We start from the raw sequence: 17,165 nt of genomic DNA, 5'->3' as shown, positions 1-17,165 counted from the left end.
ATCCTTGCATTTGATATAGCACCTTATCATGTTGTTGTAACGTCTCAAAGTGCTTCATAAAATATATTGTAAAGTGGATTGATTGTATTCTGTGGGTGAAACGCAGTAACAAAAACAACAAAAAAATTATATTTATAGAGTGCCTATCACGTCGGGAGGAAGTCCCAAAGCGCTGAACAGTCAGGTGTCGGGGTCTGAGCATGGGGGAGGGGTGATGTAGCGGTGAGGGAAGGCAGAGAGGTGGGAGGGAGACCAAAGGCACGGTCAAAGAGAAGGATCTTGAGACCAGCCTTGAAGGAGGCAAGGGAGGAAGTGAGGTGAAGGGACTGTCAGATGGAGTTCCAGAGTCTGGGGGCAGAGAGGCTGAAAGCCCGGCCACCGATGGTAGGGTGGGTCAGGCGGGAGACATGGAGCGGCCGGAGCCTGATGAATGGAGGGAGCGGGCAGTTTGGTACGGAGTCAGCAGGTCAGAGGTAGGAGGGGGCAAGGCCATGGATGGCCTTAAAGGTGAGGACGAGGATCTTGAACTCAATCCTCTGGGGGATGGGGAGCCAGTGGAGTCGGGCGAGGGTGGGAGTGATGGGGTCGCGGAGCCTGGTGCGTGAGAGCACACGAGCTGCAGAGTTTTGGATGATCTACAGCTTGTGAAGGGAAGAGTTGGGAAGGCCGATGAGGAGGGAGTTCCCATAATCAAGCCTTGAGGTGACGAATGCGTGGGTGAGGGTTTCGGCAGCCTGAGGGGTGAGGCAGTGGCGGATCCTGGCAATGTTGCGGAGGTGGTGGTAGGCATTGCCGGTCATGGCGCAGATGTGGGGGAGAAAGGACAGTTCAGGGTCAAGCAAGACACCCAGATTTCTGACTGGCTTAGTGAGGTGGAGGGTGCAGCCGTGGAGGCTGATGCTGCCAGAGTCTGAGGTGCGGAGGCGCTGGCGCGAGCCAATCAGTAGGTCCTCGGTCTTGCTGACGTTGAGTTGAAGAAAGTTGGCCCTCGTCCAGGAGAGCAGCAGCCAATTGCACACAGTAGCATCGCACAAACAGTTGTGGATTCAGTAACCATATTCCCCCCCCCCCAAGGGAATACTATCCCCGGAAAGTGATCCGTTGATAACAACCGGGTTCCTACTTACTACTAGGTAAACAGAGGAGTGTGGAGTAAGGAAACCTGCCTAAGGTTTTGCCCCGTCTGGGAATTACACCCAGGTCCTCTTGCTTGCGAGGTGAGCACGCTATCTCCTGGTTCAAACCCGGTTTGATTTTATACTTCTGTACAAGTGTCATTCAGGACAATATTAATCAGTCACTACTTCCCCAGTCAAACATATTTTGTTCTGTTACATTTGTCAGCCTGGCTCAGGTGGTAGCTCTCTCACCCGAGTCAAGAGGTTGAGGGTTCAAGTCCCATGTCGGGATTTGGAACTCATATAATTTAATGCAGTGCTGGTGATGTGCTGCATTGTTGGAGGTGCCAGCCTTCAGATTAGATGAGGATTCTTATTATTACATTCAATGCTGGAATGTGAAAGGCTCAATGATAGAAAGTTATACTTTGTTGGAAAATTAGCATTTTGTTTTCACCTGTCTCGGTTGCTGCCAACTTCTGCAGTGCCATTAGGGGTTGCAACCAGTAGTTCAACCACTCCAGTCTCCAATTCCTGAAAAGAGAAAGTGAAAAATTAACAGAACAGAAAAAAATCAACCCTTCGTCTCGGCGGATTGAAATTCTCCATATAAAAAACTGTGATAATGTGCGGACACGAATCCTGACAAATGGGCTTGTAAACAAGTCAAATCACAAACCCTAACAAGTCAATTCAGTGTCAATGATTTTGCAAAATTGAACTATTTCAATGATATAAAAAAATTGTACACTTTGGGCTTTGTCCTTGGTCAACCTGTCTGGAGAAGACAGGTTTGCAGGGTTATGGGGAGAAAGCTGGTGAGTGGGGTTAATAAAAGTCAGTTGCTCTGTCAAAGAGCCAGCACAGACTCGATGGGCCGAATGGCCTCCTTCTGTGCCGTAACATTCTATGATTCTATATCTTCTTTAATATTTGCCTGCTCCCGCTCAGAGGTATCATCTGTGGGGCTAAGTTCCACATGCATTCAGATGTCTCCGTCAGCGCCTTGGGACGTCTCCCGACATGAAAGGCTATACAAATGTAATCTTGTTGTTGTTGTCTCCACACTCAACTCCAGGACCACTGCTGTCCAGACAGATTGTCTTGCAGACATCAAGTCCTGGATGAGAGCCAATTTTCTCCAATTGTACGTCGACTAGACTGAGGCTCTCCTGCTTGGCTCCCATCAGCATCTCCTAATCTCAGGAGCTGACAGCATCACTATTCAGGGATGCACACTCCACGTCACCAAATCAGTACAGATCCTTGACCTTGCCTTTAAAGGCTTCCACCTTATCACATTAAAGTGTCTCAAAGTACTTCACAAGTAATTGCTGTAAAGTGCAGCGACCGTTTGAGACAAATATGGTAAAGAAGTTCATCCTAAACCATCTTTTAGATCTGGTAAAGGCTGTCTTATATTTAAATCCCCTTGATTTGGACTCACTATTTAGTGGAAACAGCCTAGTTTTGACCGCCTTATCAAATCTTTTCACAGTTTTAAAACATCTCTTTTAGGTCTTCTCTCAATCATCCAAACTTTAAAGAAAAAAGTTCTAATCTATCCAATCTTTCCTGAAAACTGTATTGACTCATCTTTGATAAAATTCCAGAAAATCTATTCTGCACTTTCTCCATTGCTGCAATATCCTTTCTATAGAATGGAGACCAGAACTGCACTACGAAGATTTTATACAAATTTAAAACGTACATACATTTTTGAAACATTTTGATAATCGCTATACCAACTTCAAAGATTATTATATTATTATTAAAATTTCCTTACTATTGTATTCCTCTGGCTATAAAGTGAAGCACTCTACTTGCATTAGTTATGGTCTAGTCCACCTGGGCTGCTACTTTGAGAGTCCCATGAACCCAAATCCCCACATCCCTTTGTTCCTCTACCTAAGATAAAGACACCACCAGTTTGGTACTGGAAGACCATAATCGTTTGTTCCTAACAATAAATTTGAAATCTGTAACTCTCTCTCCAAAAGGCTGTGGATCCATTCACATCTTCAAGATTGAGTTGGATGGATAATTGTTAGGTCAGGAATACGGGGCAAGGGCGTGTAATTGGTAACTGAGGTGCAGATCAGCTATGATCTTATAGAATGGCGGAACAGGCTTGAGGGGCCGAATAGTCTACTCCTGTTTCTATCTTAATAAATGTCTATTTACCTGGCACATCTCTGTAATTGTGTCATCAAACACTCCACCAGCATCATCAGCTCCTTCACCGATCAGTTTTACTTTCCAGGCTCGTGACGGAAGTCTGAGTTCTGAGGCGTTGAGCTGCACAACTTGCTTGGCAATCTGAATGAAGATTGGTTTGCTCGACCTTCCCCTGAAAGTCACATATAGACAAGTCAGCATCAGGGATATTGACAAACTAAACAAATGTACATGAAAACACAACAGAATCTTAATCATCATATTTCCATGACATATATTCAAAAACAGCATAATTGGGAAGATTAGGGTGAACAAACAAACTGCCTTTGCTCTGGATTGTTAGCACCAATAACAAAAGCCATTTTTGCAAAATTATTTTAGAAAAACAATAACCCTTCAAAATTAAAATGGTTTTGACCAATGCTGAATAATGGTTGTTATGGCGGCACCATGATTGCAATAAGCGTTGGTCCAGCTCAGTTGGTAGCACTGTACGGTATGGACACCTAATGTCTTCATTGGCTAACATGAAGCCCAAATAGCATGGGTATGATATTCAATACGGCAGCAGCTTCCCACAGTGGTGAGGAACTGTGTGGATATTATTGATAGTTCAGGAATTCCTAGTTAATTCATGCTGTCTAGTATTAGTGGCCGTTACAACCATTTTAACTTAAAATCCAAGTATTTACCCCTCAATATGGTTTATATTGCCCGGTGATGCTCTTCTGGGAGAGCATGAGAACTTTTGCTCAAAGGCATGGCGGTGGCATCGAACAGGGGGAGGGGGAAAATCATTAAAGGGCATCAAAATAGCTTGAAGATTTTTACTGTAAAATATTAATTGTTGATGTTGTCCTTTTGTATTTCGGGGGTTCTCCTTTAAGCAACAAGGTTCCCTGTGTTTATAGAGCAGCTCTGAGGTTACTTAGACTCTCTACCTCGTAGAAATTCTCTTGACAGTGATCTGAGGCCCATAAGTCTTTCCCTGAATCATTGTTCTTCCAATCGATCGAACCAATGGCAGAATGTTGACCTTCGGGGAGAGAAGACCTCGTAAACGTCCTTGAGCTATCGCTGAAGCTCCAATATTGTACCGTGATATGACATTCTAGAAACAAAAAAGGTTCAGTTATTGAAGTAACTTCACTAATTCAAAAACAATTTTAGTTACTTTTATAACATAATAATCCTTCCATTTGATATCACTCATGATCACATCATCAAGATGTCTCAAAGCACTTCATAGAGTGTTCAAGTGCTCTGGGACACTACCCTGCATGAGGGGCCTTTATAAATTTGAGTTGTTGTCGTTGTGCAGTAACTGAATCTAAAGGTGAACGTGGCAGTCAGTTTGCGCACAGCAATGTCCCACTATCAGAAACTTGTAGAAAGGATCTTGGTTAACATTTCCTTTGAAGGAAAGCAGATTCAACAATGAATGCTTGAAGGAAGGAAATACAGGGTTACAGAAGAGGGATTTAAGAGGAATAGAAGCTCATTTGAAATATAAACACTGGCACAGACTTGGTCTATTTCCAGTTAATTCAGTCCTCCTAGTTAGATAAATCAAGGAAAATAAATAGCAAACAAAAACAAACCCTTACTCCTGATGTAGGACCTAAAATTTACAAAATAAAAGCACTTGAACAGTGGATGTTAGGATCTGGAATGGATTTACCTATTGGGACGGTGCTGCCCTCTGTTGGTTTCTACCACCATTACTTTACATCAGTACTTTACTAAGTTAACACTGCAAATTTAGGCTTAATATTTCTTATTGAAGTAACATTCCAGAATAACTGGTCTTCTTGTGAAAGTAGAATTGAAGTTGAGAAATAAGACTGATACACTATATAAGCAGGACATGAAAAGAACATCTTACCTGATTGCTAGAGGAGAGATTCAACAGCCTCCAGGACTTGTACATCAGGTCAGAGAAGTGAAAGAGAACCCGCAGCCGATTAGTCAGTGTTTCAGCGCTGCACTCTTTTAGTGTACTATACTGAGGAGGTATCGCCTGAGGTACACCAAGCTGAGCAGGAATTGTGGTACCTTTAATTGTGAAAGTATTCAACATAAGTCATTGATCCAGTTATATTAAGACAACACACTCAGGGTTTCAATTGCTCGTACCCATTTTCAGTTGCTCACCAATATGATACAAACAAAAACTGTACTAATATCTAATACATTGAAAGATTTCAATACATGAATACCTAGTGTAAGATTGCATCATTAAAAGGGGGATTGAAGATGAATTTGAAGAGAACATTATGAAATGGGATGGAGAAGCAGGTGAATTGGGATTACAGCGGAAGAGCTGGTACGAGCATCAGCTTAATAGACCAACTGTGCTGTAAATTGTATATTTGAGGCAATTAAAATTAAATTCATTGTTAGTGAAGTGCTTCTCTGAAGTAAAAATGGCATCAGAAATCTCAGACCACCTGCCAGTTGAATAGACTAATGCTTTTCCCCATAAATTAAACCTCTTTATACTATTCTGAGGGTGTGTGTCTTATTTTCAATTAAAATTTTTATGCTGAAGCTGGTAACCACTTTTAATTTATTTTAAGTCTCCCTTAAACCACACCTTTGCTTGACAGAAAAAGTGAGCAAATTTCCCCCAGGCCTCTGACATCTTGTGCAACTTGATAGGATGCATGGAAGCTTCCTATAAATCGCATAAAATCCGATTTAATCAACAATCTGCTCTAGTTTGTGTAATTCGATGCAGCCGGTAAGTACCCATGTAATAACTTGTCACTGCAGCTGGCACTTCATCTTCAAATGAACTTCGTCTTCGCATGTGTTGATGGAACAAGACTATGTTTCCCTCGATTCAATCCAGCCAACCGCTAAGTGTCCATGCATCATTTCCCACCATTCAGTGCAGCCGGTAAGTGCAGGAGTAATGGAGGGCAGGGGAGTGGCGTAACAAGTTAGAGGATGATTGATACAACTTGTACAAATAAATCTAAGTGGTTTTGATAGGAAACTGAATGGGTTTCGAGTGCATATACGACTTAGGCAATTATGCAATTTATAAAGATAAGACTTAATGTGAGTTTTACTGGAGCCTCCTTCTCCTCTCCCCAAGGAGTGTTTAACACCAAACAATAATATACAATACTATTGTATTGTACCAAGTACCAAGGTGTGAGAAGAACATTAATATAACACATTACCTGGAGCTCTTGGTGAAAGTGGAGGAGTGGTCCATGCAGCACTGTGACAACGCCCAGCTGAAATCTGCTTGATGTTTTTACCTTGAAGTATAGTAACCAGTGTTGGTTCTCTTACTTGATTAGTGTGGTTCAGACCAAGCTGCACAAAACAAATTATGATGAGCTTTTTAATATTATGAACTTTTTAAAAAAATGTTAAACAAGGAAAAATAATTGGAAGCTCATTTAATAATGCATGGGGCAGTGGTGAGAGATGAAGAACTTGGTGTTAACATTACTGATAATTCCCAAAGTGTCCTAAAGGTTTGCAGTTATAATGCTTCTTCCCCACTGATAACCTGTTTTATTTTAAAGCCACAAATGTAAATAAATATTGTGAAGTTTCTTTGCCAAGCAAATCACCTTGATGGCATCTCTGCCCCAAGGAGACCTCTACGACCCAGAAAGATGCAGAGTCTCTGGATTGTTACTGGCTGATTAAAGTACAGCTCCTTTAGAATCAGTTCCAGTCAAAACAGATATCAGTTAGTGTATATTAAGAGTTTTCCTAAATTTTGCAAAGCTTAATTGTCTTACCTGGCCTTCAGCATTACAACCCCAGGCATACACATCACCTGTAGAGGTCAAAGCAAGTGTATGCTCGGATCCCACCACGGTATCTTCAATAAACAAGCCTTCTAGTGCAGGAACTTGCTGGGGTCGATTGTGATTACGCAGCATGGTATCTGGTAGGCCTATGAGACGCTCTTGAATATTAATAAAAAACAGAAATCATTCTGACAATCCACTTCACATCTGAATTATCACATTCCTTGATAATTAATGAAAAGATCGGTTAACACAACCTCATTAACAAACCTAATTAGCATACTAAATTCTAATCTTATATTAACTTGAGGGTGAGTATTTGTCATGAAAACGTTTTGGATTTTAAAGGTTAACAAATATGAATGGGGGGAAAGGAAGAAATACCTTGCCCAAAAGTGAATACGTGTCCATCCTTTGTGAGAACAACAGAAAACTGGGTTCCACAAGCCACTTTCTTCACTCCTTTGTTGCAGAGACTTTCAATTTTCTACATTGCCAAAAAGATTGGAAATTGTAAACAATAATGAGGTTTCTAAGACCATCACATGTCTGCCTCCATCCTCTGGAACTACTCCTGTCTGAAATAGTTTCCAAAACAAAGTTACCTCTGGCTGGACCAACTTTTCTCTTAGTTCTTGGAATATTCAGTAACTAAAGGAACACACCAGAAGACACACTTCATCAACACACCTACTGCTACTGCTATTAGTCAGTCTTGAAGATTACTTTTCACAGCCTGCTCTCGGGCCAATAAATCAACCTCTAACACATCAGTAGTTATTCTTGGAAGTTTCGTGTCATACGACCTGGTGACTACCTGCTGACCTCCATTGACTATTCCAGGCTACAGGTTGTTGAGGTAAAGAGGCTAGGAGAAGGCCACCATTATTAGTTGGTGTAGTCCAATAAGATTTTAAAGTTTATTATAATCTGAGAATAAAAAAAATCTTTTCACAAGCAAACATTTTATTGCAAAAATCCAACATCTACTTTAGCATTTCACCCACAAAACAGATTATACCATGACACGCTTTGGGCACTTTCTCCCATTATACCAAATGTAAGGATAATTATTATTATTTTATCTGCAGATTACAGGCTTTTAATAAATACTATTTATTTTATGGTAACATGTGACCACCCCCTGGAATCTTTTTCATTCTCACCTGGGGACAGCACTTCACGGTACAAACCCCTAAGCCGAGCTTCCCATAGTCTCCATCACCGAACGCCCAGACAATCATTCCATCAGACGACACAACCAAGGTGTGATTCAAGCCACAGGCCACCTGAAGAAATAAAAAAGTATAAATCTCTTCAATTTCAACTTGGAAAACCACACACAACTAGATTGTTTCTTCCCACTCAGCTATACAGCATTCTAAAATAATTAAATGATAGGATATGTAAGTTTATTAGCTATTACAATTATGTTGCGGGGTCAACAACAACAACTTGGATTTATATAGCGCCTGCCACGCCGGACGGCGTCTCAGAGTGCTTCCCACTAACGTATCCCGGGGCTGAGCCTGGGGGAAGGGGAGGAAAGTGACCAAAGGCGCGGTCGAAAAGAAAGGTCTTCAGCAGAGACCTGAAGGTAGGAAAAGAAGGGGCGAGACGAAGGGAGTGAGGAAGGGAGTTTCAGAGCCTCGGGGCGTAGTGGCTGAAGGCACAGCCCTGAGGGTGGAGCGGAGGACTCAGGAGACAAGAAAGAGGCCAGACCCAGAGGAACGAAGGCAACGAGCACTGTTTTGAGGAGAGAGGTCAGAGAGGTATGGGGGGTGCAGAGGAGTGGAGGGATTTGAAGACAACAGTGAAGATTTTGAAGTCGATCCTGGCTGGGACAGGCAGCCAATGCAGTTTGGCAAGGACTGGGGTAAATGGGGAGCGGAGTTTTGTGCGGGTAAGAATGCGGGCGGCAGAGTTTTGAATAATCTGGATTTTATGGACTGCAGTGGATGGGAGCCCGGCGGGGAGGGCATTAGAATAGTTCAGCTGAGAGGTTACAAAGGCATGGACCAGAGTTTCAGCGGCTTTTGGAGAGAGGTATTGGCAGAGACGGGCGATGCGTTGGAGATGGAAGAAAGCAGTGCTGGTGATGGACCGGATGTGGGGGAGGAAGGATAATTCGGGGTCAAACCTGACACCTAGGGGGAGGTCAGGTAGGTGGAGGAGGTGAAAACCATGAGATTTTAAACATTGATGAGAGCCAAAGAGTATGGCTTCCGTCTTGTCAACGTTCAGCTGAAGGAAATTTATGCTCATCCAGCTCCTGAGATCTGACAGGCAGGCTGACAGAACATCAGGGGACTGGGGGTCGCAAAGAGAAGTGGAAAGATAGAGTTGGGTGTCGTCCGCGTACATGTGGAAATGTACCCCATGTCTGTGGATGACATCCCCAATAATAATAATAATAATCCTTGCATTTGATATAGCGCTTTTCACGTCAGGAGGACGTCCCAAAGCGCTTCACAGAACACACTGTAAAGTGAATTGACTGTATATTTGTGGGCGAATGCGGCAGCCAATTGCGCACAGCAATGTCTCATAAACAGTCGTTGATTGAAAATGACCAATTTATTATTGTTTGGTTTTGGAGAGATTAGAGGGAACATGTAGATCAGAAAGAGGAGAGAGCCAAGGATGGATCCTTGGGGTACCCTGCAGGTAACCGGGTGAGAGCGGGAAGAGAAGCAGTTTGTGCAGATATACTGCTGGCGATTCGTGAGGTAGGACTCGAACCAGGCGAGTGCGGTCCCACTGAGGTGGATGACAGAGGAAAGGCGGGTATTATTGGTCAATAATAATAATCCTTGCATTTGATATAGCGCTTCTCATTTCTTCTAGATGTCTCAAAGCACTTCACAGAATATACTGTAAAGTGAATTTACTGTGTATTTGTGGGCGAAACTCGGCAGCCAATTGCGTACAGCAGTGTCCCACAAACAGTCGTGGATCAAAGTGACCAATTTATTATTGTTTTTTTTCTTGAGGGATTAATATCAGGCGTGTGGAGTAAGGAAACTTGCCCAAGGTTTCGCCCTGCCGGGAATCAAAACCAGGTCTCTCACTTGCGAGGCGAGTGCTCTAACCACTACTGGGCTACAGGACTCCACACTGAATACAATCTGAAAAGCATGATGGAGTTGTCAACAGGCAGCTCACAATAATCAGGGTCTTGTGGTGTTGGGGTGGGGCAAAGGTAAGCAGGGTCTCCTTGAAACTGAACTGGCTCTGAGGAGATATGTTAGGCAGCAGTGTCAGAATCAAGCCCACCCTCTGTGGCAGTCTCAGTAGTCGGTTCCTGAGCTAGGCGTGTCTGCAGTATTCCAGGACACTGCTGATGATAGCTCAGCCAGGCTGACTCATCGGCTGAAGTGGAAGAGCAGACCAATCACTGCGGGAATTCTTCCCATTCAGCTCCTGTTAACCCCTGCAAGCCGAAACACATGGGAAGAGTCGTCCCAGCTGGACAAGCTCTGGGAAAGCTAGGCACAGTGATATCAATGGCAAGCTGTGTGGTTTTAGCTGGTAAGACTGCAGCAGTGCCCCAGCACACACTCTGGGGTCCCCAACCTGCACCTTATACTTTCTGTAATTAGGTAAGCAGAATGTGTCCCTCCAGGGAGAGAGTGCGCAATCCATTCCAACAATCTATCTCTGGAATTTCCATGTATAAATAGGATGCATGGAACTCAGTTTGGTTTGGATATTCAAGCATGGTGATAGGTTTCCACATGGATGACTAATCATTCCACAACAGGTTAATAATACAATATATTTGTACCAGTTTTATACATCCAAAAAATATTTAAGATACAAGGAGTTAAATATTAATACCTGTCCTACAGTATAATCCTCCAGTGCAGTCACCCTCTCAGGAAGCATTTTGTTTGATGTACTCCTCAATCCCAATCTTCCATAATCTCCACTCCCAAACGTGAAGAGTTTCCCATCAACTGTTACCACGGCCGAATGCTTAAATCCACAAGACAGCTATCCAAACAAACAAAAAAAATTCAATGCATTGAGGCTAATTAAAACGAATACTTGAATCATTTCCCTTTCAAATCTGATGGAAGAGGTTATGAGGAGAGGCAACATAAGCTAAATGGTACAACTTTAGGGGGGTGAAGGAACAGAGAGACCTGGGGGTTCATATAAGTAAATCTTTCAAGTTGGCAGGTCAGACAGGTAGATAAAGTTGTTAAAGCATAAGGATTACTAGACGTTATAAATAGGGGCATAGAATACAAAAGTCAGGAAGTTATGATGAATCTTTATAAAACACTGCTTAGGCCTCAGCTACAGTACTGTGTTCAGTTCTGGGCACCACACACTAGAAAGGATGTGAAGGCATTGGGGAGGGTGCAAAGGAGATTTACCAGGAAGGTACCAGGAATGAGGGACTTCATTTATGAGCAGAGACTAGAGAAGCTAGGATTATTCTCCTCGGAGCAGACAAGGTTAAGAGGAGACTTAATAGAAGTTTTCAAAATTATGAGGGGATTTGATAGGGTGAACAAGGAGAAACTATTTCCACTGGCGGGTGGGTCAGTAACCTGAGGACAAGGATTTAAAGTAGTTGTTAAAAGAAACAGAAGGTAGGTAAGGAGAAATTTTTTCACAGTGAATAGTTTGGATCTGGAATGCATTGCCTGAAGGGTGGTGGAAGCAGATTTGATAACAACTTTTAAGTAGATAATTATTTGGGGAGGACAAGTTTGCCGGGTTATGGGGAGAGCGCGGGTGAGCGGGATTGAATTGGATGCTCTTTTCAACGAGATGGCACAGACACGATGGGCCGAATAGCCTCCTTCTGTGCTGTATAATTCTCTTATACAGCTATGAACTCTGGAAGTTTCCCTGTGTCGTGCTTTCAGAGCAGCACTGTGGAAAGTCTCCACCCCAACTGCTGACCCAGGCACTGTCCGATGCGAGAAGACGTATAATAATAATACTTGATTAATAATAATTATTATCCTTGAATAACCTATTTCATATAGCACATTATCACACTATTAAGACATCTCAAATGCTTCATAGAATATACTGTGTATTTTGTGGGCAAAACGCGGCAATCAATTGCATACAGCAGAAATGAAAAAAAAAGCCTGAATGAAAGAAGAGGTGCAGAAAAAAAAAAAAAAACAACAAAATAAAGCTTTCACGAGAGGACTAAGGCTGACAGTTGGGTATGAGAGAGGGGGAATGTCAGGTGAGGAGAGGAAGGGGAGCGAGGAGGGGAAGAGAGTCGAGAGGGGAGCTGAAGGCACGCTCAAAGAAAGGAGACGGTTGAAGAGGAAGGAGGAAGCAGGGAAGGCAGGGGGGAGTCAGAGCCGGGCTGAGAGGCTGAATTGATTCACATTGAAGAAAACACTGTCATCTTCGCACATAGTCTCTGGGCAAATGTACATACTTGCACAATTTCCTCTCCTTGTAAAGCCTCGATCTGCCTTGGTCTGCGCTGTCTTTCACTGTTTCCGTGCCCGAGCTTTCCATAATCACCATCTCCCCAGCTGAAAACCTCACCACTCTCAGTCAGAGTCATAGAATGACCATCCGATCCGCAAGAAGTGACTAGCTGGGTCACTACATAACCTGGGAGGTAACAAGGAAGGATATGTTGTGGATATGACAGCTGGTATACAGACATAAATATGGTCATAAAAAGATTCCCTTCTGAAACAACAAGAGGGCCACATCCACTCTCACATCATGACAATTATACCAAAGAAAGCAGGGTTATAGATAGAATTTGTGTACTAAATTAAAAACGTATTGTTTTGGTTTATTTACTATATTGATGGCAATATACGTTTTAAAAAAAGGCTCATCGTTGGATAGGGAAGCACAACTCACCTCTGGTACCCTTCCCTTTCACTTATTCATAAATCTTCTTGTCTCTATTTTTATGTGACCACTGTGGCCGAGGCTCTATCCTCACTTCTTCCTCCAAACTTCAAAGTTTATGACACATAAATACATTGGAAAGACAATCTGTCCAATTGGAGCTAACTACTTACTGTTCTTCAAACTTATCCTCTGTTCTTCTAGCATATCATTTAATATTATTCTTACAATTGTTTTATCCAATGTCCCCTCATGTCATCATACACACTCTTATCCTTCCTCTATTAAAATAAAAACTCATTGCACAGCTTGCTAACGTAATTGATTATATTCTGGGACCCCAAACAATTCACTTGTTGGGTCAACACACAACCATTCCTCTATCCTAGCTTGCGGTCCACATGGCTATGTGCAATGCAGATTGCAAATTGGCCATCCCTGCTCTATACTATTTTTGGGTCCAACACTGACTGGGATCTCAGTGCACATATGTACTAAAACCAAAATGCAAGCAGTGTCCAATTCTGTTTTATAAAAACTTTACTATTTGAAATGTGTACATTCTGTCAGTGGCATGAATAATGCTTGAATGTGCAAGTTTTTTTTTTAAACATACAAACAGCTTCTATGGACGGTTCTATTCTCAGTAACAAACTAAAGGTCAGGCGATAAAGGTCAAAGATTCCGAACTCTCTTAATTAGCCTCTACCGTAAAACATCTCAGAATTGAGATTATAGTGTATACACACACACAAACACATACATGTGAACGCATGCATTTACTGCACATGCAGTTATTTATCTGCAATCTGACAGCAATTGCTAAATATGTAAAACAGTATTGTACTATTGTTTCCTACAGCTCTCTTTTCAGGAAAGATTCAATGAGCATTCAGTCATTGTGCAAACTACAAGTTACAAACAAATGTGCTCCCATATCTATTTCACAACAGAATAGCACTTTAACATCATTGAGGTCATCAGTTTGGAGAACAAGTTTGGAGTCAAATAATCTTACAGTAGAATTACTGGAATCGCACCACTTGAAGTGCAACTCTACTGCTTTTCATTTCAAAATCAGAGCTATAACGACAACACCTTCATTCCACTCTAAAGTGTGTGAGATTCAATAAAATCTAAGACTTCCAAAAGCTGTACTTAGTCAGCTGAATGGCTTTGAAAGCATTACTTTCATGAGGATTCTCATTTGTTTTGCAATTTAAATTGTAGGATTACAAATAAGGTTATAAAGTGGACTGCATAAAAAGGTGGTTATTCATGCTACTGTCACTTTCTTCTGTACAATGGACCTTGAGCTTTAAAAGAATTGTAGAAATATTTCGATCTCGGTAACGGTTTTGATTTTATTAGTAATAATAATAATCCTTATAGTTGTTATAGCTTCTTCCACACTGGGAGGTTGACGCGAAGTGCAGACTGGTTTTGTGGGTGAATTTTTAAGGGAACAGAGCTTGGGCAAGACATTCCCATACCTGTCTAGTTATTAATTTAACGTGATGCTAGACTTGAGATGAAGTACTATCCTGATAAACCAACACAGACCAGGCTAAATTACAAACTAAACAAAATCAATATTAACAGGAAATTTAAGGCTTGTGTGACACTGGAATAAAAATGAATTGCTTTGCTTGTTTTTTTTTGTACACAATGTGAATCACAGAATCACTGGCTTTACACTAAAAATAGTGCATGGTAAACCAGATACATTTTTTACTAATAGGGTATTGACGTATGGGTTTCAGAGCGATTTTACAGCTCTAGGTGTGCTTACCCTGGAGTGCTGCAATGACTGTAGGTGTATGAAGGTCATCAGAGTTTCCTTGGCCGAGGCGACCATAACTACCTTCTCCAAACGCCACGACTGTCCCGTTGGCTTGAACTAGGAACGTACAGTTCTGGCCACATACCACCTGGTCATCGACAAGCCAATAAAACACATGATCATTTTATTCCATTACAAAATCCATTGGTTAAGAAGTGATTTTTAAAAAAAAGCAAAGAAAAATTGTGTAAGGGTTTGACGCAAAGACATAAGTTGCCAGTAGGTAAAAAGAAATGAAGCAATAAGCCTATACAGCCATGTTATCTGGACTGCACAGGAACGTTTGAGCATTTCTTGCAAACCTACTCCTGTAATGGGATCCTGGGTAGGTGACAGAGACCTGCTAATTATTTGGAGTCAAACTCAAAAGTGCTCTTCACAGATGAGTGCATGTCCCTATTATTTTGTGTGTCCCACTGGTCCACATTTGTACCAATTTGCTTAAACAGGGGAAATAATAAATCTAAATGAGACGTTTTAGATCTTTTTTATAAAGCAATGTGATTAACAGGAAAATGTTGCGAGGAAGAAGGCAGAAAGATTTTTGCTAAAGAAATCATGCACTGACATGGAGCTGCCAAACTCCCACTTTGGTCAGCATACTTAGATCTCTTAATTCCCTTTGCAATGTCCACCACTACATTTGGTGTTAGCCTTGCACAATAGGTAACACTTCACCTCCAGTCAGAAGGTTGTGGGTTCAAGCCCCACTTGGGGACTTTTGAGTTTATAATCTCGGCTGACAATTTAAGGCAGTGATGCAATCTTTCACATGAGATCTGAAACCAAGGTCTTGTTTGCCTGTTCGGGTGGATGTTAAAAGATCCGATGGTACTATTTGAAAAGAGATGGGAGATTCTCCCGGTGCCCTGGCCAACAATCCTCTAGATAAATTTGGTCATTCACATGCAGGACATTACTGTGTGCAAAAATGGCTGCTGTATTTGCCTTCAAATAGACCAGTCACTGCAACCAAACCGTAATTTTCCAAATGTGAAACTCTGCTCTCTCTCAGTAGTATAAACACAAGTTAAAATCTTGCATTTTTGCAGCAGCTTTTCTTGTAGACATCTCAAAGCGTTTCAAGTGTAATCACTGTCAAGTGTAGTGACTGTTTTGGTAGGCACATATAGCAGAAATGTTACTCACAGCAAGGCTCCACAAACCAACCAACATGAGGTGAATGACTAATTATACCTGGAGGATTGTTGGGACACTAAAAGAAAAGCTTCTCTTTTCAAATGACGAAATTGGATATAAAAATAATAGAAAGCAGTATTGTGGGGTACCTCAACAACAACAACAACAAGATTCCATTTATAAAGCGCCTTTCACGTCAGGAGGACGTCCCAAGGCGCTGCACAGTTGGGTCATGACCCGAGCAGGGGGGAAATGGTCAGGGTGAGGGGAGGGAGGGAGCGAGGAGGGGGGAAATGGTCAGGGTGAGGGGAGGGAAGGGAGGGAGCGAGGAGGGGGAAGAGAGTCGAGAGGGGAGCTGAAGGCACGGTCAAAGAGAAAGGTTTTGAGACCGGCCTTGAAGGAGGAAAGGGAGGAAGCGGCGAAGGCACTGGGGGATGGAGTTCCAGAGCCTCGGGGCTGAGAGGCTGAAGGCCCGACCACCGATGGTAGGGCGGTTGGGGCGGGGGACGTGGAGCAGACCGGAGCCAGAGGAACGGAGGGTACGGGCAGGTAGGTAGGGGGATAGTAGGTTGGAGAGGTAGGAGGGAGCAAGGCCGTGAATGGCCTTGTAGGTGAGGATGAGGATCTTGAAATCAATCCTCTGGGGGATGGGGAGCCAGTGGAGGCGAGCGAGGGTGGGAGTGATGTGGTCCCGAAGCCTGGTGCGGGACAGTACACGAGCTGCAGAGTTCTGAATGACCTGCAGCTTGTGGAGGGAGGTGGCGGGAAGGCCGGCGAGGAGAGAGTTCCCATAGTCCAGCCTTGAGGTGACAAAGGCGTGAACCAGGGTTTCAGCAGCGTGAGGGGTGAGGTAGTGCCGTAGTCTGGCGATGTTCCGGAGGTGATGGAAGGCGGTGCCAGTTGTGGTGCGGATGTGAGGGAGAAAGGACAGCTCAGGGTCGAACAAAACGCCGAGGTTCCTGACTGGCTTTGAGAGGTGGAGAGTGCAGCCTTGGATGCTGATGGTGTCAGCGCCTGAGGTGCGGAGGCGCTGACGTGAGCCAATCAGGAGGGCCTCGGTTTTTCGCACGTTGAGCTGAAGAAAGTTGTCTCTCGTCCAGGACTCGATGTCGGACAGGCAGGCTGTCAGGACATCGGTGGTCGTGGAGTTGAGAGTAGAGGAGGAAAGGTAGAGTTGGGTGTCATCCGCATACATGTGGAAGTTAACTCCATGTCTGCGGATGATGTCACCGAGGGGGAGCATATAGAGGGTGA

The 17,165-nt window shown here is 43.0% G+C and overlaps 1 protein-coding gene across 1 annotated transcript in view; it reads right to left on the bottom strand.

The window, feature by feature from the left end:
* The window catches only part of LOC103181023 (probable E3 ubiquitin-protein ligase HERC1), a 123,293-nt gene that overhangs the window by 4,159 nt on the left and 101,969 nt on the right, over positions 1 to 17,165 (bottom strand). Inside the window, exons 64-74 of the mRNA XM_007897212.2 lie at positions 14,721 to 14,859; positions 12,495 to 12,676; positions 10,916 to 11,071; positions 8,242 to 8,364; positions 7,460 to 7,562; positions 7,064 to 7,233; positions 6,488 to 6,626; positions 5,182 to 5,351; positions 4,238 to 4,407; positions 3,303 to 3,468; positions 1,576 to 1,652 (exon numbers count right to left, since the gene is read on the bottom strand). Coding sequence (XP_007895403.2) covers positions 1,576 to 1,652; positions 3,303 to 3,468; positions 4,238 to 4,407; positions 5,182 to 5,351; positions 6,488 to 6,626; positions 7,064 to 7,233; positions 7,460 to 7,562; positions 8,242 to 8,364; positions 10,916 to 11,071; positions 12,495 to 12,676; positions 14,721 to 14,859 — 1,595 coding nt within the window. The remainder of the gene's footprint in view (positions 1 to 1,575; positions 1,653 to 3,302; positions 3,469 to 4,237; positions 4,408 to 5,181; positions 5,352 to 6,487; positions 6,627 to 7,063; positions 7,234 to 7,459; positions 7,563 to 8,241; positions 8,365 to 10,915; positions 11,072 to 12,494; positions 12,677 to 14,720; positions 14,860 to 17,165) is intronic.

Source organism: Callorhinchus milii, unplaced genomic scaffold (genome assembly GCF_018977255.1).
Source record: "Callorhinchus milii isolate IMCB2004 unplaced genomic scaffold, IMCB_Cmil_1.0 Scaffold1, whole genome shotgun sequence".
In the NCBI taxonomy this organism is placed as follows: domain Eukaryota; kingdom Metazoa; phylum Chordata; class Chondrichthyes; order Chimaeriformes; family Callorhinchidae; genus Callorhinchus; species Callorhinchus milii.
The sequence above is the reverse complement of the archived record's forward strand: the minus strand, read 5'-3'. Positions and strand labels throughout refer to the sequence as shown.